The following is a 27,222-nucleotide window of genomic DNA, read 5'->3' on the forward strand; positions in this document are numbered from 1 at the left end:
AAGACAGGGCAGTCAGCTCTGGTGGTTCCACCAAGTCACCCCCTAAAATCTGTAATAACGCGTGCCGAGTTCTGTGAAACTGGAACATGGTAGGTAGAGTGGGCACTGCTTCTGCCATCTCCAGGTCTTCCCAGTTTCTCGCTGTGCCACTCACAAACAGGTCACCTATAGTCCAAACCTCTAGTGAGTGAAGCGCACGCACCACTCCCCCATCCCTACATGGAGGCAACCAGTGGCGCCATTCCAGTGGGCCAAGTGGAGGATACAGGTTAACTCCAGCTTGTAGCTTTAAAAGGTGGTGCCATGCATGTGTGGTTGCGTTGACTGAATCAAGAATTCCTGTCCAACGTTCTGGGGCAAAAAAAGCAGCATAGGCAATGGACGAGGGAAGGCCACTGCCTTCTCAATGCGCAAGTGCGGGGTATACGAGGAGCCGTGTATCCAGTGAAAAGCATGCACACTTTGTGCTGCCCTATAGTATAAGTTCAAGTCAGGTGCTCCTAGTCCTCCCATGTGATACAGTAACGTAAGAATTTGCCATTTGACCGTCAGTTGTTTGCCCGCCCATGCCAATTTGACCAACAATGTTGTAAGTCTCTTAAAAAATACGCTTGGGAGTACCAACAGGATATTAGAAAAAAGAAACAGAAAGCGAGGCAGTATCACCATTTTCATTATAGAGACTCTGCCCAGCAGTGATAGTGGTAACCGAATCCAGCTCTCTACCTCTACATTTTTAATGATATTAAGTACTTTATCCATCCAATGTCCCTCTAGCAGCCAAGCACAGCTTCTGCTGAACTGTGCAAGGAACTCACACAGTTTGTAGATTTTTTGAGTATAAGATAGTCAAATTTGTTGTCAAATTAGAAACAGATCTTATCTCCTCCAGCATGTAGATAAAATCAATAGCTACCAAGAGGATGGACACTGACAATTTGTGTGAATTCTCAAACTTCACATCGGTCGACTTTCAATGAGCAATTCTTTTTTTTTTAAATATATTTCTGTTTATGAAACAAGGCATCAAAATGAGTGCCTAGTACAAAGGAAAAACCTTTCCAACATAATATTACATCATATCAGAGAAAGCAGGGGGCGGTGGGGAACAAGAACGCAAAATACTTATCCATTTGAGGGTCACGCGGACACAGGAATATCAAAAACAGAGTCCACAGGTGGTACACAAATCTCCCCCCTGTATCGATTCCACGACCCCCACACAGATGCCCATTTACGAGGTCGACCTCTCGCCAGGTAAACAGTCTTTTCCCGGAACATACACCAGTCCATGCTCTCTTTTCATCCCTCCAGCGTGGGCTGCCTCTCGGATCCCCACTGTTGAGCTATATTTCATTTCGCTATCATTGTCCCCAGAGTTGCCCACCTGGTTTGCGCCGTATTGAGATCCGTGGGCTCCCAGATATTAAGGAGGCATCTTCTTGCCTCCGGCAACACCGTCACCCCAGGACCTCTCACATAACATTGTGTATCTTACTCCAATACTCTACCATGTAATGACATTCCCAGAGGTTATGGAGGAACGTACCCACTTGACCACATCCCCTCTTGCACAGACCTTCTTCAGATAGTCCTATCCTAACTAGACGGGGACCTGTGACGTATACCCTGTGTAATATTTTCAACTGAACAAGCCTTAACCGTGCTGGGATTGCGACTTCCTTCGGAGAGGACACAGCCGATTGCCAGTCCTTGTCATCTAATTCAATACCATCCACCTTCCATTTATCTCTCAGTTCTACCAGGAGGTCTGCTCTATGATTAATCAGTTTCTTATAAATCAGAGAAATAGTCCTCTCTGGCAAGTGACCATCCAAGATTCTATCCTCTAGGGGTGAGGCCTCGGGTATGTCTGGATCTGCCGGCAGCGCCGTTTTCAGCGCATGTCTAACTTGCGCATAACGGATATACTCCTTCTATTCAACTCCAACTCGGTTTGCAATTCCTCAAATGTCTTAATCCTTCCCTTGACCCAAATATCACCAATATGTGCAATCCCTATCAAGTCCCGCTTATCGAAACCCTTTGAGTTCTAAAGCTTGCCTAGTTTATCCGAGCCAAACAGTGGGGTAGCCAGAGTAAATCGATCTCTCCATCCCAAAGAGCTAGTAGCTTCATGCCATATCCGTAACGCATCATTGGTTGGTCCCGTCAAATGCCCCCCGCTGACTTGGTGTATAATGCTCTATTATAATTACCTCCAGGGAGAAGCCACCTATCCATCGCATATCCAGGGTCCGTGACAGGCCCATAAGTAACCCTGGGCGTAGTGGGCGTAGTGGGGCTTCGCGGAGCTACGTGACGTGGGCGAGAAACTACGCCCACCTCCGCACTCCGCGTAGCCCCACTACGCACCGCAGGCCTCCCTCCCGCCCTCCCTAAAAACTCACGAGAAATGTGCATGCGCGGCCGCCCGCGCATGCGCATTAGTACACAAGATGGCAGCAATGAAGAGAGCGAGCCCCGGGGACGCGGCGGGCAGCGGCGGGCAAGGTAAGTGCCTTTTAATTCTTTTACACGTTTAATTTAAAGTATTTAGGGAGGGCGGGAGGGAGGCGGGTGGCGGCCAGCTACGCTCTGTCTGCGGAGCGTGCGTAGTGCCGAATTCTACGCCTGCTACGCAAAATGCGTAGAAGCTGGCACTACGCACACTCCGTGCACGGAGCGTAGCTGCCCGCCCACCCTTACCCATAAGTACCTTGGTTTATGGCTGCTAACTGAGAAGCCCAATAGTATCTCTCGTTGTCGGGGAGGGCTACACTACCATCATACCACGGAAGCGTCATTTTGGCTAAAGCAATACGGGGTCTTCCCTCCCATAACAGACTACGCTACACCCCCTCCACCTCACGAAAATAACTAGCCGGCACTATATCTAATGTCTTCTGGAGGGCATGAAGAAAACTACAAATGGGGGTCGGGTCGCACACTACTTACACACCGGTGGTGTCGCCCCAAAGGACTCTGGTTATTGTAGTTAAGCATTTGCGATGCATCGTCTTTCGATCTTCTGCTATCTTCGCTGTCTTCGCCATCCCTGGACACATGTTTCGGGGTATCACCCCCCGTCAGCAGGGATAGGCCGTGTTCTGGGTTTGCCGATGGCTGCCAATATCTGCCAGGTATAGTACCACTCTGGCGCGTAGGTGCGGGATCACAGGCTCGTCAGCCCAAAGCTGGCGAAGACAGCGAGGATAGCAGAAGAACGAAAGATGATGCATCGCGAACACGTTACTACATTGACCAGAGTCCTTTGGGGCGACACAGCCGGTGTGTGAGTAGTGTGCGACCCCACCCCCATTTGTAACCATAAAGAAAACTAGGCAGGGACTTCATCTTGAAAAGGGCTGCTCGCCCCAGCAGGTAGAGAGGAAGGCTCTTCCAGCTGGCCACGTCGCTCCTCAATCCGACCAAAGGGGGAAGGAGGTTCCTCGCATAATGGACCACGGGGTCCAATGATAAAAATCCCCAGATACCTAAACCCGACCGTAGCGATGTGAATTGGCCAATTTCGCGGGGGGATCGGAGCATCACCACTTAGAACGAACAACAAAGATTTCTCCCAGTTCATTGTTAGCCCCGAGTTCCTACCTAAGGAGGCCAAAACATCACAGACGACAATTAGGGACTTTCTAGGCGAGGTCAAATAAAGCAGAATGTCGTCCGCATACAGAGAAATCCGGTCCTCCAACTGCGGGGACCATCGAATACCCCGAATTGAGGGTTCCCAGCGGATCCAGGCCGCCTAAGGCCTCGAGAGCCAGTGAGAACAGAAGGGGAGAGAGCGGACAGCCCTGTCGAATGCCACGGCCAAGACAAAATGGCTCTGAGGCCCGGTTATTTACCATCACCTGAGCGAGAGGTTCAGTATACAACAGACGCACTCAACGGATACATTTGTGTCCAAAGCCAAATTTAGCCAGGACTGCCCACAAATACGGCCAGTCCACTGTGTCAAAGGCCATCGTCGCATCCAGCGACGCTATTATAGCCGGTTCCTTCAGGGTATGAGCTCTGGCCAACACGCCATGCAATCTGCATAGGTTTAGGGCCGTGTTTCTATGGGGAATAAAGCCTGATTGATCAGGATGTATCAGTCCGCTAATCACCTTGATAATCCTATTAGACAGGAGTTTGGCAAGAATCTTAGGCTACACATTCAATAACGAGATAGGCCATACGAAGCACAGTTAGATTTGGGCTTCCACTCCTTATGAATAACCACGACAGAAGCCACTCTTTGATCATAGGGTAGTATTCCCTTTTCCCGGGCCTCTACAAACATATTGCTAAGGTAGGGGGCAATCTTATTGGGTCTAAGCTTATACAACTCGATTGGGAGCCTGTTAGGGCCCAATGCCTTACCCGCCAGGGCCACTTCATCTGCGGTGAGGGCACTGTCCATGAAATCATGGTCTTCTCTATTCAGTTGAATATCTCGCAGTAGCAAGTGGGAGTCATGCTCCGGCCACTCCGAGACCGAGGTGTACACTGTTTGAAAATAATCCGCAAAACTATCAACTATACCTTGGGGGTCTGTTAGCTGCATTCCCTCCGCCGTCACAAGTTCTGGAACAATACAGTCCGCCCTGTCCTTCTTATCCAACCAGGCGATAAGTTTCCTGGCCTTATCTCTGACATCATATTTATTTATTTTATTTATTTATGCGACTTGTATAGCGCGAATAATTGCCCGACGGCGTCTCGGCGCTGTGGACGAAGCAGATTGAGGGAGGGAGGAAAAAAGAGTTATTGATTGAAGAGCCATGTCTTTATTTTTCTTCTGAAAATGGTCAGAGTGGGGGCCGACATAACGTCGGGTTCAAGGGAGTTCCAAAGTTTGGCTGTTGATACATGGAAACTGCGGTGGCCCCAGGCGACAGCCTCTAGTGCTTGGAACTGTCTTGATAGACACATTCATTGAGCGAAGTGGTCATTTGGGGACATGGATTGCGAAAGGGTTGAGAAGAAATCGCGGGCCCTGTTTGTAAGAGGCTTTGTAGGCGATACAGAGAGCTTTAAACTTTATTCTGTTTTTCACTGCTAGCCAGTGATAGTTTTTGATGGTATGGGCGATTAGTTGGAATTTAGGGATACCTGAAAGCAGTCTGGCCGCGGCGTTTTGTATGGACTGCAACCTTTTAATGACCTTGCTTTGGGCATTGACCAGGAGTCCATTACAGTAGTCCACTGAGGACATGAAAAATGAGGTAACCAGAGTTTTACTAGAGTTAGGGGGAAGAAAAGGGAGGATCTTTTTTATGGCTTTGAGTTTGAAGAAGGATGACGAGATAATGGAGTTGACATGGGCAGAGTAAGTAAGTTTATCATCTATGAGTATTCCTAGGTTTTTAACCTTGGTAACTGGGATGGGGAGGGCCTAGGTTAGTGGGCCACCATGCATCTGACCAGGTAGGGGTGACCTTACTGAAAGTCATGACCTCGGTTTTGTTGGAGTTCGATTTGAGGCAATTAACTGACATCCAATTGCTGATGGCCAGCATGCCCTGCTGAAAATTGGCCGCTATTTTGTCTCCGTTCTCTTTCATAGTGAGAACCAGTTGGGTGTCGTCCGCGTATGATGTTAGGCTCATCCCCCAGTCCTTAATGACCTAGCCAAGTCAGTGACATAGATGTTAAATAGGGTTGGACTGAGGGATGAGCCTTGAGGGACACCAGAAGGTAAGGCCATTTGTTCAGATAGAAAAGTTCCTAGCTGGACCGTTTGGGTGCGGTGGGCCAGGAAAGATGTCAGGAGGTCTTTAGCCTTAGCTTGGATGCCTATGGCATTGACATGGTCGATCAGGATGTTATGATTGACCGTGTCAAATGCCGCGGTGAGGTCCAGCAGGATGAGCACTGCCGCTCCTCCTTGATCAAGGGCCATTCTTATCTCATCGGTGGATTTGATGAGTGCGGTCTCGGTGCTATGATGTTTGCGGAAGCCGAATTGGCTGCCATCTAGGAGGGAGTGTTGTTCTACATATTGGGAGATTTGAAGTTTCATAAATTTTCGGCGATTTTGGCTGGGAATGGCAGGCTAGCTATCGGTCTATAGTTGTTGAAATCATCTGCATCAAGGTGAGGCTTTTTCAGCAGGGGTTTAAGGAGAGTGTCCTTCCAGATTGCCGGGTATATTCCAGTGTTAAACATGGTGTTCAGGATATTGGCAAGTTGGGGTGCAATGACATCTGAGATAGGGAGGAGAATAGATGCGGGACAAGAATCTTTGGCTGATCCTGATTTAATGGTGTTCATGGTTTTGGCAACTAGGGTGGGGTTGGTGTTATGAAATTGTAGAAAAGTGGGGTGGTCAATGGAGGCTGCTGTAAGGTGATAGTCTATGTAGGTTTTTTTCTGAGAAATTGGTGTATATGTTGTTTACCTTTGTAGGAAGGAGGATATCTGACTATGGTTGCCCCCAACTTTTTGCCTGGTGTTTTGCTGGTTTTTCGACTTAGTTGACCTGGGACCCTGCTATTCAGGACCCCAGGCCCACTGCTCTCTCTGTAAAATGGATTCCATGTACCTTAGGTACATATCTAATTGGATACTGAGTCACCTTATCAGTCCCTGTATAGCATACCTTAGGTATCCAGGGCATAGGTGTACCCAGGGCCAACCAGGGGCTGCAGCATGTATTATGCCACCCCTGGCTGGCCATCCAAATCTGACACAACTGGCTGCACGACAGCTGGGGCAAGGTGGTGTAATCACCCTTTGCTTTAGATATAGTATCCCTATATCTAACCTTAAAATGGACACATGTATTCCTATCAGTCACTCCTATGGCAGGCCTTAACAATCCTGAAGGCAGAGTGCTTGGAATTATATGAGATGGTGCTCTGGCATGAGCTGAGCCCGTTTGCAGCTTGCGGAACCAAGTCCTAATAGCTGTTCCATGATAACGCGTACCATATACTCTTAAGTGCATTATAATCCTCGCGGTTATTTGCCAACTTTGGTATCGCTTTATCAAAACATGTCGAGTAAGGTGTCATACGAATTGGAATACTAACCCCTCGCCAATTCTGGTGACTGGGTTAGCATTCCACCCTTTCTAGAGGGACACGACATGTATGTAACTGTGAACCCCGGTTAAAGTTAACTCGAGCCTCAGCATCACAAAATGGATGCTGCCACCACAGACACAAGTCTGACCTCCTGCTGCTGGGAGTCCTTCCAGCGAGGAGAGCTCGGACAAAGGGTTTCCTGTCAGGGGCGGTGCTAGCACCATCCCAGACAGGGTTTTGTGTATCCCAGGTAGGCAGGGCTGAGAGGAAGGTGACTGCAAGTGGCACCCCGGTGCTCACTGTGCATATGCCGGCTCAAACCAGTTCCAGGGGCACCCCAGCCCCTAAGCTGGGGAAAGTCCGGACAAAGGAGAGGGGTGTAACCACCCCCTCCTGGTCCCACCCATGGGCAGGACCTAGTCGCGTGCCGGCCCCTTTTCTTAGAATAAAGGTAGGAGCGGGCCCCCTTCCCAAATTAGATAATCTTGAATCTTGAACTACTTTCCACGAAAGGAACTCTTGACTTTCTCTGAAGACTCTCCCTTGTGGCTAAGGAGTAGCCACCCTGCATCCGCAGGCACCACCTAAGCATCGCGGTTTGCTGCACGTCCATCCTCCGGATCAAGACTGACCAGCTCGACGAGACCCAGATTCCCTTGCATCTCTGACCTCTACCTGCATCATCAGCCCAGCTGAGATTCGTGGGTGTGACGAGACCTGAGGGACCGGTCATCTTTAAAACCTGCACGACGCTTAACCAGCACAAACGCCGAGGGATCCTCGAGTGAGTGCACTGGGGTTTAAGAAGCCCCAACCCAGAGCAGCTCACACACCGAAGTCCAGCCCCCCAGCATCCACGAGATCTGCGTGGGGCCCTTCTGCTCTTTGCTGCTTACCGCGTTGTCTGATCACTTGCCCGTTGGCTAGTGGCCCTCCTGACGACGTACCACGACAATTTCACCGCTGCTCTGGTTGCTCCAGAGTGGCCCTTGCTCCCTTCCAAAAGAGGAGCACCCCGGACCCTCCTGGTCCCCTCCAGACGCCATCTTGACTCCACCGCGTGGGCTTGCCTTTGCCAAGGCTTGTTGCTCCAATCCTGATTCCAGCATCGCCGACAGCAGACACCCTCGTGGGACAGCTCGCACCTCCAGCCTGGTCGCCGACAACACCTCCTGGCCCGTGTGACTGCAGAGTCCAGCGTCGCCCACTCACCTGATCGCGGTGACCTCATCCGGTGCCATCCTGGTGCCCACACAATCACTGGCTAGTGATTAAGAACTGAGTCCCCTCTGCTTTCAGTTCGTCTCCATCACCGATCCAGGCTTGGATCACACCGAACATCTTCACTGGTCGCCTGCCAGCAACTTCTTCTTTCAGGCTCCATAGACTACAACGAGGATTCCCGACGTCTTTTGAACCCTATGCAGCCGCAGCCCCTGGGTTAGGTAACCCAAGCATTTTGGTGCTCCAACGCAGGTTCACTATCCAAGTGTCCAGATCCTTTTTCGTTTTAAGTCTACCTAGTCGGATTCGTCCGGAAACAGTAACTTTAGAAATACTAGCCTCCATAGACTTTGTCCCGCATCCCGCGTGAGAGTGCACACTCTGCTCCCGATCTCCCTAGGCCTCCTGCTCCTAACCTTAGAGTTCAGTAGTGTAGTCCTAGCGGTCCTGAAGCCTCTGGATCGTGTTACTTACCTGCTAGTATTTCGCATTCCACTTTTAGAGTATATGGTTTTTCGTGCCCCTCGGGCATTTGTGTAAATTGTGCAACTTGTAGTATTTTCATAAGAGTTTTGTATTGTGCTTAGCTCCCTGACTCATAAAGAGCTCAGGGTAGACTTGTTATAAATAAATATACTTTATTATCATAACAACTTGTGTGGTGTCCTTTCACTTGGTGTTCAAGGGGTATATGTGATGGTAAAACAGCTGGCTTAACACGCCCTCTAGAGTTTAGCCTAAAGACTGCTTTTGTCCACGCTACTAGGATAGCTGGTCTATAAGGTTGACTTACAACCAATCATCAATAAGGGTTGTTTGGTATGATGCACAGTGATCACTAGAATAGTGGGCACTATATATCAGGCCAACTTTTCACAACCTTATCAAAGAAAAAAGTAGCCAGGTTGTTACAGAACGATTGGGTCAGTTTGGGGGTTGATTGGGGGGGCAAGTGTGACAGTTTGGCTACCACTTGGTAGAGTTCCTTTTTAGAGTTTTTGGCTTGCTCAATTTGGGAGGAATAGAAGCAGCTTTTAGCATGTAGAATTAAAGATTTGTATTGGGTCAATACTCTCTTGTAGTTTTCCTTCTCTTCGCTAGAATATGCCTTTCTCCAATGTCTTTCTTTATTTCGGCATAGCTGTCTCTGCTGTCTCAGAGCCTCGGTGAACCAAGGTGCTGATGGGATACTGCGATTTTTAGAGGTGGTTTTAATGGGAACTTGTTTGTTTAGGGCCAAAGTGAGCCATTTTGAGTATTCTTCGGCTGCTTTGTTAGGGTTGTGGGATAGGTTGATCGTTGAAGCAGAAAAAAATTCTCGAAGTTGTTGATGATCAATGTTTTTCCACGATCTAAAAGTCTTTACGGTGCGGGTGTTGTGTTCCGTGTGTGGTAGTGAGTTAGATGGAATAGTGAATGTTACTGCATGGTGGTCTGTCCATCCTAAGGGGAGGATCTCCGTGATGTGCAAGTTATTATCATTGGTAAATAGGCCATCTAGAGTGTGCCCTGCTTCGTGCTTACTGCCTATGACCCGTTGAATAAGGCCCAGGGATTCTAGATCAGCTATGAGGGTTTTGGTGTCGTTATTCATTAAATTTTCTAAGGGAAAATTGAAATCACCTAAGATGGTAGACGAGTTGTCGATGGCAAGAGATTCCATCGTCTCAGCAAAGGTAGCTAGATATTGACTTTTACTGCCTGGTGGTCAGTATAAGAGGACACCTTTGAAGCGTTGGGAGGGGCCCAAGGCAACGGAGATCTGCAGTGCCTCACATGCAGAGAGTGGTACAGGGCTAATCGTAATCTTAAGCTGGCTACGATGAATTATAGCAATTCCTCCTCCGGTTTTTAATTGTCTATCTTGCCTAAGGATAATATAGCCTTCAGGAGTGGCTATCAGGAGATCAGGTTCAGACGAAGGGTTAGTCCAGGTTTCTCTTAGGAACAATAGGTCTAATTTGTGGGTGCAGATGAATTCAGCGATTTCATCTTTGTGTTTACTTAAGGATCTGGCATTTATTAATGTGGCTTTGATTAGTTTGGGACTCGTTGTAGGGGAAGGTAGGGTGTATGCTTGCGTCAGTTGAGGGGCCTCCATTCTGTAGCAGCAGTGTGTGCAAGGATTGAGGTGATAAAGAGGGTCATTGAGGTTTTATGTGAAGTCAGGGCAGTTAGTCGGGGGACGTAGGTTGAGAAGGGCCTGTCGATGGTAGGTGAGTAGTGGGGCTGATGTAGACGAACCAGGGTTTGTGGCCCTGAGCCCGGTCAAGGCGCAGACCGGCGCAGACGGGCTTGCCTTTGGCGCGCCTTTGGCGCGCCCGCTGCGCGCGTCCACTGCGCTTGCTCTCAGCCCTAAGTAGGCTGGGGCCGTCGAGAGACTGGAGCGCTACTTGCGGTATCCGCCGGAAGTGGAGATCTATCTGCTCCCGGTGTAGCTCTCCAATCAAACGGCACAGGCCGGGTTGGAACGGGGCCTCTGGCACAGCGAGGAACAAAGAATAAAAATTGCAGGTATTTGGCAGATAATGCAGAAATTAAAAATTACAGTTCAAGTGATTGACTTTTTAAAATTTCGTAGGTTTTAGCAAAGCGGCACCTCGTGCATCAGGCTGCTCGCATCCACCGACCCTGCTGCTCCCTACTCAGAGCTCTGGCACTATCAGTGGCCAACGATCTATACTCTTGAGATTCAGGACATGCAATTTGGCACGAGTCACCTACTGCTCCAAGTCAGCCTCAAGACAAGTTATCTCAGATTCTACTTTTACTATTTCTTCGTCCCTATCTTTCTTTGCTCCCGCTATCAATGACAAAGCCTGGCCCCGTATAACTGTCTCAAAGGCCTCCCAAAGCGAGACAGAAGAGGACACCGACCCTCATTATCCTGAAAATAGTATTCTAGAGTCTTCAGCAGGTCCCTACTAATTTTAGGATTACGCATGTACCAGGGATTAATGGGGCCACCATACCCCCTGATCCCGAAGTCATACCGAATCGGAACCAGAGCGGTGAATGATCCAATATGCCCCGAGCAAGGTGTGTCGCCCCCCGTGATATAATATGCTTGGGCCACCGGTACTAAGCAGTAATGTATTCGGGAGAGGCTACCATGGGCACCGGAGTGAAAGGTGTATTGTCTTTGTTCTGGATGAAGCAATCCCCAACCGTCTACCAAGCCCAACGCTTCCAGGAAATCAGGCAGCCATCTTTGCGCCCGCCCCATGTCCCTAGGCGGATGCCTATCCATAGCGCCGGAGACCACGGAATTAAAGTCACCTCCCAAAATCAATAGTCCCTTCGGGAGGTCCAGGAGGACCTTCCCCAGATCAGCGAAAGTGGTTGCTTGCATACCTGGGGGGACGTAAACCGACAACAAGGAGAGGGTGTGCCCCTCCCAACGACCCATCACCCCAACATATCTACCCCTATCATCCTCAGAAATGGAGTCAATCACCATCGGGAGTGTCTTCCTGAGCAGCACACCCACTCCCCTGGACCCTGAAGTGAATCCTGCCTGCGCGACCAGCCGATATCCCATTCTATGCATCGCCTTACATGAATTTCCTACTAGATGCCTTTCTTGAAGCAAGAACACATGACGTTTAAGATATTGAAGAACCACACTACGTTTGATTTTATCCCCCAACCCATTCACATTCCAACTCAACATCTTCAGTTCCCTACCCCCATCATCAAACATGAAAAGGACTCGTCTCCCCTCCAACTCCTGCACCATAAACATGCTATTATTCAACACGAAGCCTTGAAATGCCTTGCCTTGATACATACTAATGCCTTCAAACCTACAAAACCTTAAAATATGTAAAGAAATCATCAACAATGTATCAAACGATAATATGCAAATGTTGTCAACCCTTTTCCCCCACCCCGCACCCTGCACCCCTGCATATCGCTTACGCGCATCCCCCTAGCAGTGTGCCTGTCGCCCTTATTTACCTACAACTACCTAGAAGTAGAAAACAGAGGGAGGATCCACCCAACCCGCCATCCAACCCCGCTCTATCCTCGCCATGACCTCACAGATTCATATAGGGCAACCATTCACAGAAGTGGCGAATCAAGAAAACATTACCTATCCGTGTCACTCCTCAATCAATACACAATACCCTTCAAGCCTAGCGACACCAACTATGTCATATTCTTTTCATGCAAACTGGTCCCTATTCTGGCCTACCCTCTCAGCTAGGGCCGTATCGTGCCAACACAGCCTCTAAACTCCCGGGTCTCAGTGTCATTATAGGTCATCCGGCTCGTTCCGGTTGCAGTCCTCATGTTCCTCCGCAGTCACGGTATCCAGCCAATCCGCAGCCACCTCAGGTTTGTCGAAAAACCAGACCTTCCGATTCAGTTTAACTCGGAGATGGGCCGGAAACATCATGGCATACTTCAAACCTTTGTCTCTTAATTTCTTTTTCACCGCTAAAAAGTTTTGACGTTGCCTCTGTACCATCGGAGTAAAGTCTGGGAAAAAGGAGACAGTTACATTTTAAATTTTCAAAGAGGGCCCATTCCTTGCAGTCTGGAGAATCGCATCCCTATCTCGGAAATTAAGGATTCTCGCAATCATAGGGCGCGGAGGAGCTCCCGGTCTCGGTTTTCCCCCAGAGACTCGATGTGCTCGCTCAACCGTGAATAAGTTACTAAGTTACTAAGGCCTTTTGGTTGGAGATGATTAAGGACCAGAGTCTCAACGAACAGGTCTGGCGCTTGACCCTCTGATTTCTCAGGCACTCCAAGAATGCGAATGTTGTTCCGCCTAACTCTCCCTTCATATTCATCCAGTTTTCGGTCTGTAAGAGATTGTGAGGCCCTAAGGTCCTGTACCTCCCGCTGCAACTGTCTGACATCATCTATTAGGCCTTTGGAATGAGGCTCAAGTGACTTTACCTTTTCGTTAGTCTTTGCCAGGTCTGCTCGAAGTAGTACCATCTCAATCATGACAATATCCAATTTAGTGTCCAGGGCTTCCATTTTCTGGCCCAGCGTCATCTGTACCCCTTTAATAGCCGTCATGAGATCCTTTAATGTTGGTTCCGTAGGTATACTCCATATCCTCACCCACCGAGGGCATTTTCTTAGACTCACTCGGGGACCCCTTAGGCAAAGTATATCTGTCCAGTTTGTTTGACTGAATGGGTTTAGGGCCCCTAGAGGATCATAGCATGGACCTCTCTGACTCCGGTTTCGTCGCCATGGTATCGCTTGTTCGATGGTGCGGTCACCGTATCACCGTCACCCCAGAAAGCCACCAGCGGGCAGGACACTTCCTCAGCTCCCCTAGTGCAGCGCAGCCCAGATCAGTTCAAGCAATCCCCGAATTTCAGAACCCTTCAAGCGGAGACAGAGTCGCTGAGAGTGTAGTTCAAATTTGCGTTGACCGGGGTACCAAATTCATGAAAACCGCTCCGCCACTCTCACCCCAGCCGGATAGTGTGTCCCCAACGTAAGCGGCAGATCAGTGAGCCCAAAGCCGGAATACAGTAAACCCTCCCTGGTTTAGGCACCGGCAACATCCAGGGCATTACAAGGCTCCTCTCATTTAAACGATGAAGGGGGGGGGCCTGGCAGCTATTAGACCCACAACACGATTCCAGGTCTCTCTGCCCCCCTCTCGAGTGTTTCTTCACTAGGCACGGGTCACCATCACCACAGATTGTCTCAATCTACACCAGACATTAATTAATGCAGTTGTGCCTCGGTATCACCGCTACATCCAGGGCGGCATCTCTTGAGGTTCGGGCGCCGAGTACAGTGAGCCCCGCTCAGACACAGTACACTGGGGGCCTCGATCAGTCCATCACCAATTTCGCATATATCCATACACCTGGAGCCACCCTGTTCAGTCTCGGAGTCAGGCTGAGTATAACATCGGCCCTCACTCCCGCTTAGGCACTTTTATCAGCCCTGCGGAAGCGGCAGGACATCGCTAAATCCCCGGGGGCACCAAAACAATCTGTCGGGGTGGACCGGTCCAGTCGAGACTGAGGCCCCCGTTGTTGTTCAATTCAAGGTCGGCCTGTGCCATTACCAGAGGTCCCGGCTCTGAGCACCTCCAGGCCCCAAACGTCCGGACGGTCTCACGAGACACTCCGAGCTCCGAGGTGACCCGGGATGTCAGACACGGGTGTCGCTTTGCCTTCGAACGCGAGGAGTGAATTCAGAATGCAGGATATATAACAGGATGTATGCCCAGGGAGCGGAGATCAGCGGAGCTGGGCTTCTATGCAACCATCTTGGTCGCCGACTTGGCTCCTCAAATGAGCAGTTCTTAACTTCAAGTTGGGCTCACCAGATGATCCTTGTCCTCCCTGAATCCTGACCACTGTTGTTGAGACAAATAGTCCTATCTTTAACCAACTTTTTAATTCATCTCTTCAACTGACCACGGTTCCACCCCGCTGGAACAAGGCCAGGCTGGTCCTTTTGCTAATAAAATAACCTTCAGCGTACAGGACCCAATTGGTCAATTTCAGGCCTCATTTTTTACTTCCAACTAATTCAAAGATGCTTGAAAAATTGAGTAATGCCTGATTATACTCCTATTTAGAACAAGGCAACCTATAACATTCTTCGCGATCAGGTTTTAGACCACAACATAGTGGAGAGATGGCACTAATATAGGTGGTGGACTTCATTTAACTGGTGTTAGATCAGGGAAAACAGGATGCCTAGTTTTACTAGATCTATCAGAAGCCTTTGATTCTGTGTCTCATACCATCCTTCTACAGCACTTGGAAGATATAAGAGTAGGTGGCCTAGCCTTGGTTTGGATTTATTTCTTTTTAGAGAACAGAAGCCAAGGAGTATGGATGGCCCCACACTCCTCTGACCCTAAAAAGCTCAACTATGGCATTCCACAGAGTTCAGCTGTGAGCCCGACTTTATTTAACATTAAAATAGCTCCTCTGGCTTCATCATTTGAATATTTTATGGTTCAGGTTGTTTCATATGATGATGACACAGCCCTTTCTTTCTATGGATAAAGATACTTATGAGGCACATACAGCCTTCATGAATTGTCTGGAAGCCGTCTGTGAGTGGATATGGACCAACAACCTTAAGTGTAATATTGGGAAAATGATAATCTTGCTGTTTGCGTCTCCTTCTTCTGGTTGGGGACTGGATTATTAGCAGGGGTTGTCTGCGACCCCCTCCCCCACTACTCTTGCTTGAAACTTAGGTGTTAAGATGGATCTCCACCTGTTCATGCATTCTTAGATATTTTCAGCAGTCAGCTCATGATTTGTTTTATTAAGATCTTTAAAATAATTTTTGGGCTTGGTCACTTTACAGGCGCAGAGAACATGGTTCCATGCTCTGGTCATCTCTTGCATTGATTATTCTAATGCTCTGTATTTGAGCTTGCCCTCTTACCTGCTAAAGAAACTGCAGGTTATGCAAAATGCAGCAGCAAGACTACCCTTAAAGATCATTAGACAGTCATGAATTTACCCATGCATGAAGTAGCTTTATTGGCTGCCGGACAAATGCGAGAATCCTGTTTAAGACCATAGTCTTCACAGAGTTTTTTATGATACATGTCCCAATTATCTCTCTGATACGCTAAGGAATTATCCGCCGACTAGAAGCCTCCATTTATTTTGTGTTATGCAAATCTACTACATGTTCCGAGGATCAGATGTAAGAAATGGGGAGGGGCGTCAATCACTATCTCGTGGCCCAATCTTTGAAACCGCTCCCATGACATTGTCGCAAGAATAGGTCTGACAGCCTATTCACAAAATCTTTGAAGAGCTGACTGTTTGGCGTGGCTTTTTGAGCAGCCATTCTTTTGCATTTGGAGTGAAGTGTTTGCTGTCTTTCTCAGCACTGGAATGCTCTTCGAAGTAACTGTTGCGCTATATAAATGGTGTGATTGATTGAGTGATTTAAACATGAGACGTAACAATTTCATGTTGCCGTGTCCCTACAATGACTCAAAAGCTAATTTTGACTGTGGAAGGCTCTGGCTGTCCTATGAGAGAAACTAGAGAGCAGATTAGATTAAAATATGAATTCTGGTATCTTGGGTTTGGTACAAGCTAGAGAAATAGTTCCACCTCTATTTTTAATATTAAAAATCTAATTCAGTGGTGAAGTTCGATTTTTAATAAGTGTTTAGTAAAAGTGACATGTAGGAAGTGGCAATTCCCTGCCAAAATCTCTTAGAGGTTAATTTGAAATAGCCTGGCAACAGCTGCCCTGTCAGTGTTTGATTTTAATGAGGTGTAAAACTGCCCTGGAGCAGAGATAATAACTTAGGCTTCGTGACAGGATGGACTTGGTGTACAGATTGTGATAGATATCAGCTCCAGAACAACATCTGGGAAGGTTACAGTAACGTCATTAACTTGAGAGGGACAGAGATAATGCTTGTTCATTCATAGTTATTGTAGAGGGAGACCGGAGGAAGAGGAAGCCTTTGTTGTGTAGGTCTATGGTAGCCAGTTGGGGACCGGCCCAGTGGGAGGGGGTCTGGTGCTGAGACCAGTCTGAAGCAGCTGAGGAGGAAGGGCCTACACATTACCCTAAAAACACATCTGGCTAATAGGCAGGCTCCCTTTAAGGGCATAAGGCCTGTGTCATCTTGTATTTCCCTTAGAATAGTACAATGTGGGGTTGTTTGCAGTAAGGCAAACAGGATGTGCTGAAAAGTCGGAAGGGTTACCCCCAGAAACTGTATCTCCTTTGGTTAGGGAGCATCCAGTAGTTGCCCCACCCACTGGCTAGTGAAACTTGCAAAGCTGGCACCTCACACACAGCTCCTCAAAACATCTTCTGGACCTGTGGAAGAGCAAAAGAAGAAATGCACCTGCTGTTTGTGACCTGTGAGGAGACCTGAAGGACTGGGTCTTCTCCCACTTTTACCCAGAACAAAGAAGTGGACTCCAAGGGACCTTATGTGTAGCTACAGAGACATAAAAATCAGCAAGAGGCCTTTTTCCTGGTTGACTGGTCGCAAGTGCCAGAGGACAGGACACTGCTGGTGTTCTCTGCTGGAGTGAGCTCTGAGCCCTAACTGCTGTCTCTAAGTTTCTGGGAGTCTTGGTGGTGTCCAGAAGGAAGTTCTACTGAAATTTCAGAAATTGTGGACTTGGAGAAAGAATTTGGACTTTTGTGCCTCCTGAGGACAAGGATTACCACACAAGTCGATCCACCCAACACGTGATCTCACTGGGCAAAAAAAATCAGGTTTGAGCTACTCTGAGCTTTTTGCCACTTGAAAAGCCTGTTAAGCGGACTAGACAGCAAACCTATCCAAATTTGGTGTGACCTTCATAGATACAGCCTACGGTTTTTCCCCGCTGGGGGAATCTGACCTGCAGAAACAACACAAAGTCCAAATGAAGAAATATTGACCAGGCAAAGGTGTGAAAAGTATCCAGCAGACTTCTCTGACAGAAATTTGAATTTTTCCACACTTGGATATTTTTTTCATCAAAACCAACCGGTTCAGTGGGACCTTGCCCAATAGCCAATTCGGTGTCGAGAGGACTTCCTCAGATACAGTTTGCAGTTTTGCCCCACTGTAAAATTTCAACTTCAGAGGTTAAGTCAGATGATAAAATCTGCGACTGGGACGAACCTGCATGGTGTATCGGACCTCTGTTCCCATTCACACACTAACAGTATCTTCTCTTGCTCATTTACATTTTCTGGGTGCTAATTCTCTTAAAACTTTTAAAATTCATATATCCAGTTCCCCTTTCTTTAAAATATGCCAGTCTGATCTGTGCTAAAGCTAATACGGGTTAAACTCAGATTTAAATGATTGAAACCTTTGCCCAAAACTAACAGGATAGCGACTTTAGTACTTGTGGTGGACTACCATTCAACCCAATTAATAGTTCACTTTCTTACATTCTCACTGTAATGATAGAAGTTTCAGACTTACATTTGATGGCTGAGTCTAAGATCATTGGTCCATTCTTAATTGATGTGATGGCTGAGTTGGATAAATCCTTCAGCAAAATCAAAGTCCCAAAGGACTAGAGATCTCAATGTATCTCTTGAGTTGGCTATTCCTCCAACGTCTTTTTCTTTCTCCGTCCTTACGTCATACAATAAACTTTTCCACCACCACTCTGCCATTCTCTAATATTGTTATTCATCCTCCCCACTCCATACGTCCTCCACAGTATCCCTCCTCCTCACTACCGACCCTTTCTCTAATTATACTTACTGTTATTCCTTTGTGATATTTTATTGTAACTTCGTATGTTGTTTAATCGTGCTACCACTTACTTTACCAAAAAATAAATTGTTGTTTATTCCATAAAATGGAGCTTCTGTAGCATGGGGTCATCACATTGGTATTCTCGAGTCCAAAATGGCATCCGGGTAAATTTACATTTCTGTTTGTATATTATGAGGGATTGCAAGGGAAACCATTATTATAGCTGTAAAAAGTAGATACATGCCATCTGTAGAGGAATTGAGAAAGGGGAGTTGGTGTTGGGTGACTGTGTGATTTATTTGAAATTGTGAGTTTATTAATAATTCAAAATAATATTATTAATACAGACACAAAATATGTTGGTGCATGTTCCTATGGTTTCCGGTGAAGATAATATCAATAAACTAACCAAGAGTAACATTTGTATGATGCAATTAACTGTTTTTTAACTTAAGTTTGCCATCTCCTTCTGAGTTTTGTTGAGTTATGAGAAACTCGGTGTGACTGTATTAATTCTGTAGGCAAACACTGTGCGAGTAATCTATCGCATCTTGGAACCAGTGTGTAACCATTAGCTTACTGGCTGAAGGGAGAACTCCCACGGCTTATATGGCCATACACCAGTCCGTTTACCTAAAACAGAGGTTGTTACATTTAAAAATATAACATTTTTATCACATGTGTGGCTCCAGAATAAACAAGCCTTCAAGATAATAATCTCACCCATCACTGTGCAAGCAAATGGTGTGATGCTGTTTGCTGCAGTAAGGAGATGCAACTCTAGAATTGGGGATGCATATGGTGGTTATTATTTGATATATTTATTCGTTTGTGCATGTGCCATAAATAATTTAGAAGGGTCATCATAAAATTCACCAGCCTATGCATGGGTATTGCATTTTGCATCAGCAGAGTGTATGAGGTTGATTACATTTCATACCCAATAGATACTGAAACACAGAAGAGTGTTAGAGTAGAATCTAAGGCTCAAAACATCACTTTATGGGAAATAAACACCGTCAACTACAGCAGTTCAATCAGAAACAGTATTATACTGTACAGAGCAGGATTGAAAACAACATTGTGCTTGCATGTAATACCTTAATAACACACGCTTCTAATACTTGGATTTGTTTTGTTAGAACTTGCATTCTTGCTGGGAAAAGGCCGGGCATTTCTTTGATCTTCCTGACTACTTGTCCTGGAAAGCAACAGGTGTCCCTGCCAGGTAAATATTTATTGCATTAAGTATCAAATACACATGTTGTCTATGTTCCCTACAGAGCGCTCTGCATTAATTGGCTTTGATGAACATCTGCGTCTGATTTTTATAAAGAACAGTTTTATGCAGCTCCTGGACCACAACTGCGTCATTATTATTTTCTTGAGGGCATGATGGGCTAGTATTTCTTTTTTTTATTATTTAAATCGAGAAGCGTTCTAGCACAGAGAGACAGAGAGGGAGAGAGCGTGTGTTTGTGTGTGTGCTTGTATATGTATGTGTATCTGTAAATTACCTGGAAAACCTACTTTGAAAGGGCTTTATAGTTATGACGCAGAAATGTGCTAGTTATGATGAGCTATGCCACCGTAATTCCTCAGCATGATATCACAGATCACCTCTTAAATTTCATCGTTGATGCCATCACTATATTAGTATTACATCACGATGGACATGATCAATAACATCCCGGAAGCTGCTCAAATATGCTGCAGTCCACAGTTCGCCAAGTTCAATCTTTCAACCTACCCAGCCGGCTCCGGGTTCAGGCCCTTTGCTGGTGAAGTGGTTCTGAGCTCATGCCTGCTTAATATGTGCTTAGCAGTATCTCGACACATAGTCTGACTGTTAGCTCAGATCTGTCTTGAGATGAATGGTTGCAGAGAGCAGCACACACTTTCACCATGCCCCCGAGGCTCTGAGCATAAATCCTACACTAAGGCCCTGTACTCAACACTCTAATATGAGAGCCTGAAGAAGAGCTTTTGCTGTGCCCTTTGTGTACTGGGTGGATGATTCAGCCTTCAGCCATGCTCTGCATTTAGTACCTGAAACCCTAGAACTCATTAGGCATGGTGTTCACCCTTTAAACAGGGCTTGCTAGGCACTAGCTACTTCAAATGTATTAACTTAGTGAGTTGATATATATTGCAGACAATGTCTAGCATAGAAACACTGAATTGCGTTTCACCTGTTGCCTGTTTTTGAGCAGGTAGCCTGAGGACCCTTAGTAAGAGGCCCTGTTGACCACAAAAACAGTGTGTGTGGTCACATTCTGCAATGATTCTAGACCTGCTTAGGGGGTCCCAGAAGGACCCACAGGGTTCACAATTTTTTTTTTTTTAAAGACCCGGCATGTGCGTGTAGGGCGCACGGACTCTGCCGTAAAATAAAACAGAGCTTTTTTGTAATTAGCCCCCGGGGGCTAAATACTGGGGGCAAAATGATTACATTTTATGGGGGGCCCGCCAGCCCTGGGAATCGTCACCCCCCGGGGCAAAAAAAAAAATGGTGGGGGGAGGGGTCCAAGGTCCCTAAAGCCGCGGGGACCACCACCCCCGGGGCTTTATGTATTGTGGGAGGGCCAGCCCCGGCAGTGTCCCAGGGTGTCTATCCCGCCCTCCCATAGCAAGAAAATCTGTTCTCTCTTCCAAAATCTAAATCAGATTGCTTTTCCACATGGGGAGCTGCATGTTAGTAGCTCCCCATGTGGAAAAGCAATGCCGGCTCCCAAACGCGTAGAAGTTGTACACCAAGGGCGCTGGAGTCATGCACCCTACAGATTATGAGTTGTGCATCCAGTGCCTGCACACCAGGGGGCCGCACTGAGCGCTGCGATGGGTGCGCGACTTTAAATTTTACCGTAAAAAAATAGCCCCTAACAGTAATTTCTAATATCCCCGGACGCAGGGAGCCGGCGGGACCGTTGGGGCATTGTGGCTCCCCCCACGGTCCCGCCGGCTCCCTGCGTCCTTTGGGAGCCAGCATTGCTTTTCCACATGTGGAGATGCTAACTTGCATGTGGAAAAGCAATCCGGTTTGGATTTTGAAAGTGAGAACAGATTTCACTGCTGTCTTTCAAAATGCAAACTAAGTTTGCTATGGGAGGGCAGGAGCGGCGAGACTCCCGCCTTCTCATAGCAAACAGCAGTGTCCGGGGGGGTAGGCACCCGGGGACACTGCAGGAACCGACCCTGGGGCGTGGTGGTCCCCAGGGCCCTTGAGTGGTCCAGGTGGAGGGCCACGCAGTCTGCCTCTCACAATACACAAATCCCCGGGGGTGGTGGTTCCCGGGGCTTGAGGGGGGGCGTTGAGGTCCCCACAGTTCTAATTTTGCAGGGTGGGGCTTTAAAGCCCACTCCAACTATTTATTTTATAGCTCTGGGGGGTGGCTCTCACTGTTGCATAGCAAACAGCAATGTTGAGAAAATCTTCCGTAAGATAACAAAGGATTTTGAAATCCATTTTCGGCGTTTTTGTTGTAGGTTGCAGCCGTTAAAGCGGCGACAATTTTAACGCCGTATTTGTAAATATGCCCTTAAGTTTTGTAATGTCGAAAATCTTGTCTCCCATTTAAATAGGCACAAATTATTTTTTGAAGTGCATTGTGAATCGTAAAGCAACACAGTCAAATTGTGATCGATAAAGAATTGCAAGAGTTGTGTACTTCTTTTGCTCGCAATGTGCATAGGGGCAGATTTACAAGTTAATTGCATTACTGTTGCATCACTTTTAAGATGGGAAAAGTGACGCGAAAGTGGCTCAAGGGGTCCCAGTACTTATGTATGCGGACGATACGTTGATCGTCTCGCTTACCCCAAGTGGGCTGCAGAAGGCTGTTAATATCTTTGGGGCATTCTGTGAATCACGTGGACTTGAGATTAACACCTCTAAAACTAAACTCATGTCCTTGAATCCACGGAAAATAACATCCCCCTAGAGGAAGTGGACGCTTTTACCTATTTGGGCATCTCATTACAGAACAATATGGGATGGAAATGCCATACAGACATGGCCACCCTGAAATTTCAACAACTTGCGGGAGCCCTTGCATCCAAACATAAAACCTCCTTTACTAAGCCTATTACACCTGTCTTGGAGATTTACCAAACAAAAGTAGTTAGTGCCACCCTGTACGGATCAGAGCTCTGGGGATTTTCTAACTTAACCCAATTACGAACATCAGAGAGGAAATTCTTACGAAGATTGGTTGGCGTTCCACAAAGTACACCCACAGTCCCGCTGTTGTTTGATCTAGGCAGGCAAAATGTGGTTGATATAGCGAGACTGAGGCCATTACTGTATTGGAGGCGTATTTGCACCACCCCTGAATTGGTTCACTATACAACAGCTCTGAGAGAAATAATAAAGGCAGACAGATTTCATGTAATCCAGTGGCTTAATGAATTAAGGACACTTTTAAAAGATCTGGACCTTATCCAGTTATGGGAAATTTCTGACACAATAACATTCCCATCAAAAAAGCTCCCGAAAGAAAAATATTGGGCAATGGTCTGTAAGAGACTCCATACGAATAATACCAGCACCAACCTTCTTGATTTTAAACCACGTCCCCACTGTGAGGCATACTGGAATATTATTGAAAGGCCTCAAGATCGTAAACTATGTTTCCAATTTAGAATAGGTACACTCACAGTAAAAGCTTGGGTGAGTGATAAATGTCATAACTGTAAACATAAGGTTGAGTCCATAGCACATATATTTTTTGAATGCCCTCCTTATTGTGCTCCGTGCCGTAAATGGTTAAAACCAATTTGTTCAAATTTGGGCACACGGAAGCATAAAGATGCCCTAAGAATACTGGAGTCTGACTGTTCACCTTGCATAGCTGTAGCAACTGCAAATTTTTTAAAATGGTCTTGGATTATACGCACCCGCACTTTCCTACCTCATGCTGCTAGCTAGTAATCATCTGTGTTTTACCTGAAACTGTCTTTTAATAATGGAGTGATTTTATTTTCTTAAATCTATTTTTATATGACTCACTTACAAGCTAGTTATTCATATTTCAAAACGACAGATACAAGATATTTAATAACCTTTTTTAACTATGTGATGTCTATGTATTATTTATAGTGTAATGTATAGTGGTGTACTGTGTGTTGCTTTTATCACAATCTGTCGAATAAAGCTTTTTGAAATTGAAAATTGGCTCAAGGGGCTTGTAAATCTGCTACACAGTGTTCTGTCTTACTTTGCTTTCCTTTCTGTCATGTTGAGGATCCTGAGGAAATATAACGGTTTCTGTACAGCCAGTACCTTTCATCCCTACCCCCAAACTGCTTACTGCCTGTTACCATAGTAACAGTTCATGGAACACTTACGTGAGCACAGAGGTTAGAAGTTCACCACACTATTTTGCTAATCGAAAGAGTTACTGTGCTGTAAATGTTTTCCATAGGAACCGTTAGTCGTAGAAGAAGTCAGTGGAAAATATAATAAAAATTATCTTGGGGGTTCGCTGGGGCCCCCACAGTCCTGGGGCTTCACTCATGTTATGTTGGACGGCGTGTTCTGTATGTGTGCGTGGAACAAATTTAATGTTTAATTGGCTAAGATGTTCCAACAACAAACATAATGTTCATTGGGTGCGAACTATTGAAAGTAGAAGTGTTTTCTGCGATTCACTTCTGCTCTGGAGAGTAGCAAGGACATCTAATTGGCTTACATGTTGTAAGGAGGACTTTCCTGAACTTTGTGTGGGTTTGTTGCCAACTATTGAAAGTATAAGTGTTGCCAGCCATTCACTTCCGCTCTGTGGAGTAAGAGGGACATCTGATTTGCTGACGTGCTCCAAGGAGGACTTTCCCAAGCTTAATGTTGATTGGCTGTAAACTGTTGAAAGTAGAAGTGTTCTCAGCGATTTCTTCCCGCTTCGCGGAGTATTAGGGACATTTCATTGGGTAACGTGTTCCAAGCGGGACCTTACAAAGCTCAATGTTCATTGGCTATGAAGCATTAAAAGTAGAAGTTTTGGCAGTCATTCCTTCCTCCTCTGCGGAACAACGTGGACATTTTATTGACTAAAGTGTTTCGAGTACAAGTTTGCACCTTATTGGGTGGGAACGGTTCACTGTGGTCAGTGATTTTGTGACGCACTTCCTAAGGAGTATGGGAAAAGAAAGTAGTAGAGGGGAGGTTAAGAACACTATTAACTCTGTACAGTGGTTACAAGGTGGTGGACAGGGGTTATGAAGGTAAAAATTGTTTTGATATGTTTTAAGGGCCCTTTATATAATTGCTGTGTGGTGTACAAATTACGGCAGAAAAATTACAGTGTCTTGCAGTGTTTTTTTTATCAAGTTTGCGGGTGGGATACTTCCCAAGAGCACTATTTACTTATAATGCGGTGTTTACTTTTCTGATGGGGAGGTGTGGTTGTGCAGCAAAAATTTCAGCTTAGGTTTGAAACTGTTTTTATTTAGCATATAGAAATAAACTTTCTTCCGAAACGATGCTGTATATATGAAAGGGGTGACACTTAAAAATGCAATTTCAGAAAATATCAGTTAAGCGTGGCCAAACCCTCGTTTTTTCTGCTATAGTTTGCAAAAGTGTTGCCCCATATTTTTGATAATGTAAGAGGGCATCAGTTACTTTTAGATAAAGTAGAATAGAAGTGCTACAACAAACACTCCTGCACTACATTATCTTAGATCAGGAGAACAAGTAAAAAACTGTTAAATAGAAGTGACTTCATATTACATAGAAATGTATGCATTATTATTTTTCAAATTTGTATTCTGTAGAATTCAGGAATTTTCTTGTCGTAGTGCTTAGAGGTCACACACTGTTCCGCTAACAAATCACATACTCACTTAAGAATATATAGGATGGTACTATTATAATATACAGAACTGGTACTATATATTCTTAAAGGAGAAGGTGAATTGGAACCGCAAATGAGAAGAATAAGACTTAGAAAATACCATTCAGAAATGTAGAGTTTATCAAATATTTAAAGTAACAAAGTATTATGAAAGCTATATTTTTTAATCTGCAATTTCGTAAAATATGCTCCCTGAAAAAAATATCTGATCAAGTACGTTCTAATGTTTCCAAATCTGTATTACAGATGGAGCCGAAAAATCTCCTATTCCTCTTCTGTAACAATAGGACAATCTATTACAATATAACGATTGATACCATTGTTAGAATAAAAAGAAAAGGAAACTAAAGTTATCTATTTAACAGAACATCCATAACGAAATACTTTCGAGCGGTAATTATTTTCTGAGCTTCTTTTCTCCGGGAAGTCAAAAAGTTTGATCTATGTGGCGACGGGTCATAAACTCCTCTGAGATCATGACTGTGAATATATAGATTCACAGTTTATGATCAAAAGGGGGGAACAGACTAAAAACTAGAAGCTGGTGACGTTGCTTATATATCTTTACTCTTTGTGACGATGGGTCATGATCTCCGCTGACATTAGTATAACTGTTAATATTATAATATACATATTAACAGTATATAATCCCTAGGGCAAAACACACTAACAACTGGAAGGTGGTGACATTGATTGTAAATGTTTAGGGTCTGCGCCGATGGGTCACCAACACCTCTGAAGCGAAGTACCCTGTCAATATTATAATATAGAAAGTCACAATATATAGGCTGAAAGGAGCTAAAAAAGGAGAAATGTTTGTTGTTATCTTTCTGTTTCTGAAAACAAGCTGCTGACGTTACAGAGAAAAAGGGAAAAACATGCAAAACCACTTTTTTCTAGATATAAATGTTTAAATATTGACAAATAGGCACAAATTATAACTATCTACTATGCCATAATGAAACCACTTACAACTCCGGAATATGTTTGTTGACGCAAAACAAGAATCAGATGCTAGAAAAGGGAACCTGCATCACAGATTGGCGACACAGAAATAACTCGGGAAAACGAAACTAATCGCACAATAGGTGTGGTTTATATAGTTTTTGTTGTTTAGTAGTCTATGGAAGGAAGATTCGGCTCCGCCTATGTAGTTGTCACGTTTTACAATTTACACATGCTCACGTTTTAACTCTTTTATTTGTGCACGTGTTGGGAAAAGTTCCAAACTGTGAAGCTGTAAAGGTTTCGATTTCCATAGTAACACATATAAGGTCCTTATTATCTACATACGTTGGAGAGTTTAAAAAGTGTTACCCGGGAAACTGTGTCCTTTGCATTCTCATGATTAAAAACATCTAAATAGAAGAAAAAAAATATTGTTTACAATAGAAGAAAAACAAAGAACATATTAATATTTGTTATCACTATTCTTTTTAATTAAAAAAATGCCAGCATTTGTAAAGCGTAAATCTACCCCCGGAAAGGTGTGCCAGCGTTTGGGGCGCTGGGAAGTTTAAGCAGGGTGTTCCCTACAGTGAGATAGTGGTGGACTAAGATGCTGATGAACTTTGGAATCGAACTGTGAACGCTTTTCTTGAAAGTCAGGTATTATAGGTGCTAGGTAATACTTTTACCACACTTATGTGTTAATTACTGCTAATGAAGTTGAAAATATTCTCAAAATATAAGTAGGGCTCCTTGATTTATGTTTTTATTGATTTTTACAGATAAATACAGACAGAAAAGTATTTTCCTCTCTATATTTATTTTAAAGTGTAGATAAATACGGAAATTGGGTTATTTTTTGAGCTTTTGTAAATGCTGTCAATGATGAGTAGTACGACAATAGTTCTGTAGTTCTAAAAGTAAAAGGGTAAAAACAATAAAAAACGTTTAGTAAACAGCCTTG

At 45.4% G+C, this 27,222-nt stretch overlaps 1 protein-coding gene across 1 annotated transcript in view; it reads left to right on the top strand.

Annotated features, from left to right (window-relative positions):
- The window catches only part of FGGY (FGGY carbohydrate kinase domain containing), a 1,923,203-nt gene that overhangs the window by 421,927 nt on the left and 1,474,054 nt on the right, over window positions 1-27,222 (top strand). Inside the window, exon 5 of the mRNA XM_086953024.1 lies at window positions 19,602-19,687. Coding sequence (XP_086809150.1) covers window positions 19,602-19,687 — 86 coding nt within the window. The remainder of the gene's footprint in view (window positions 1-19,601; window positions 19,688-27,222) is intronic.

Source organism: Lissotriton vulgaris, chromosome 1_1, assembly GCF_964263255.1.
Source record: "Lissotriton vulgaris chromosome 1_1, aLisVul1.2, whole genome shotgun sequence".
Lineage (NCBI taxonomy): Eukaryota > Metazoa > Chordata > Amphibia > Caudata > Salamandridae > Lissotriton > Lissotriton vulgaris.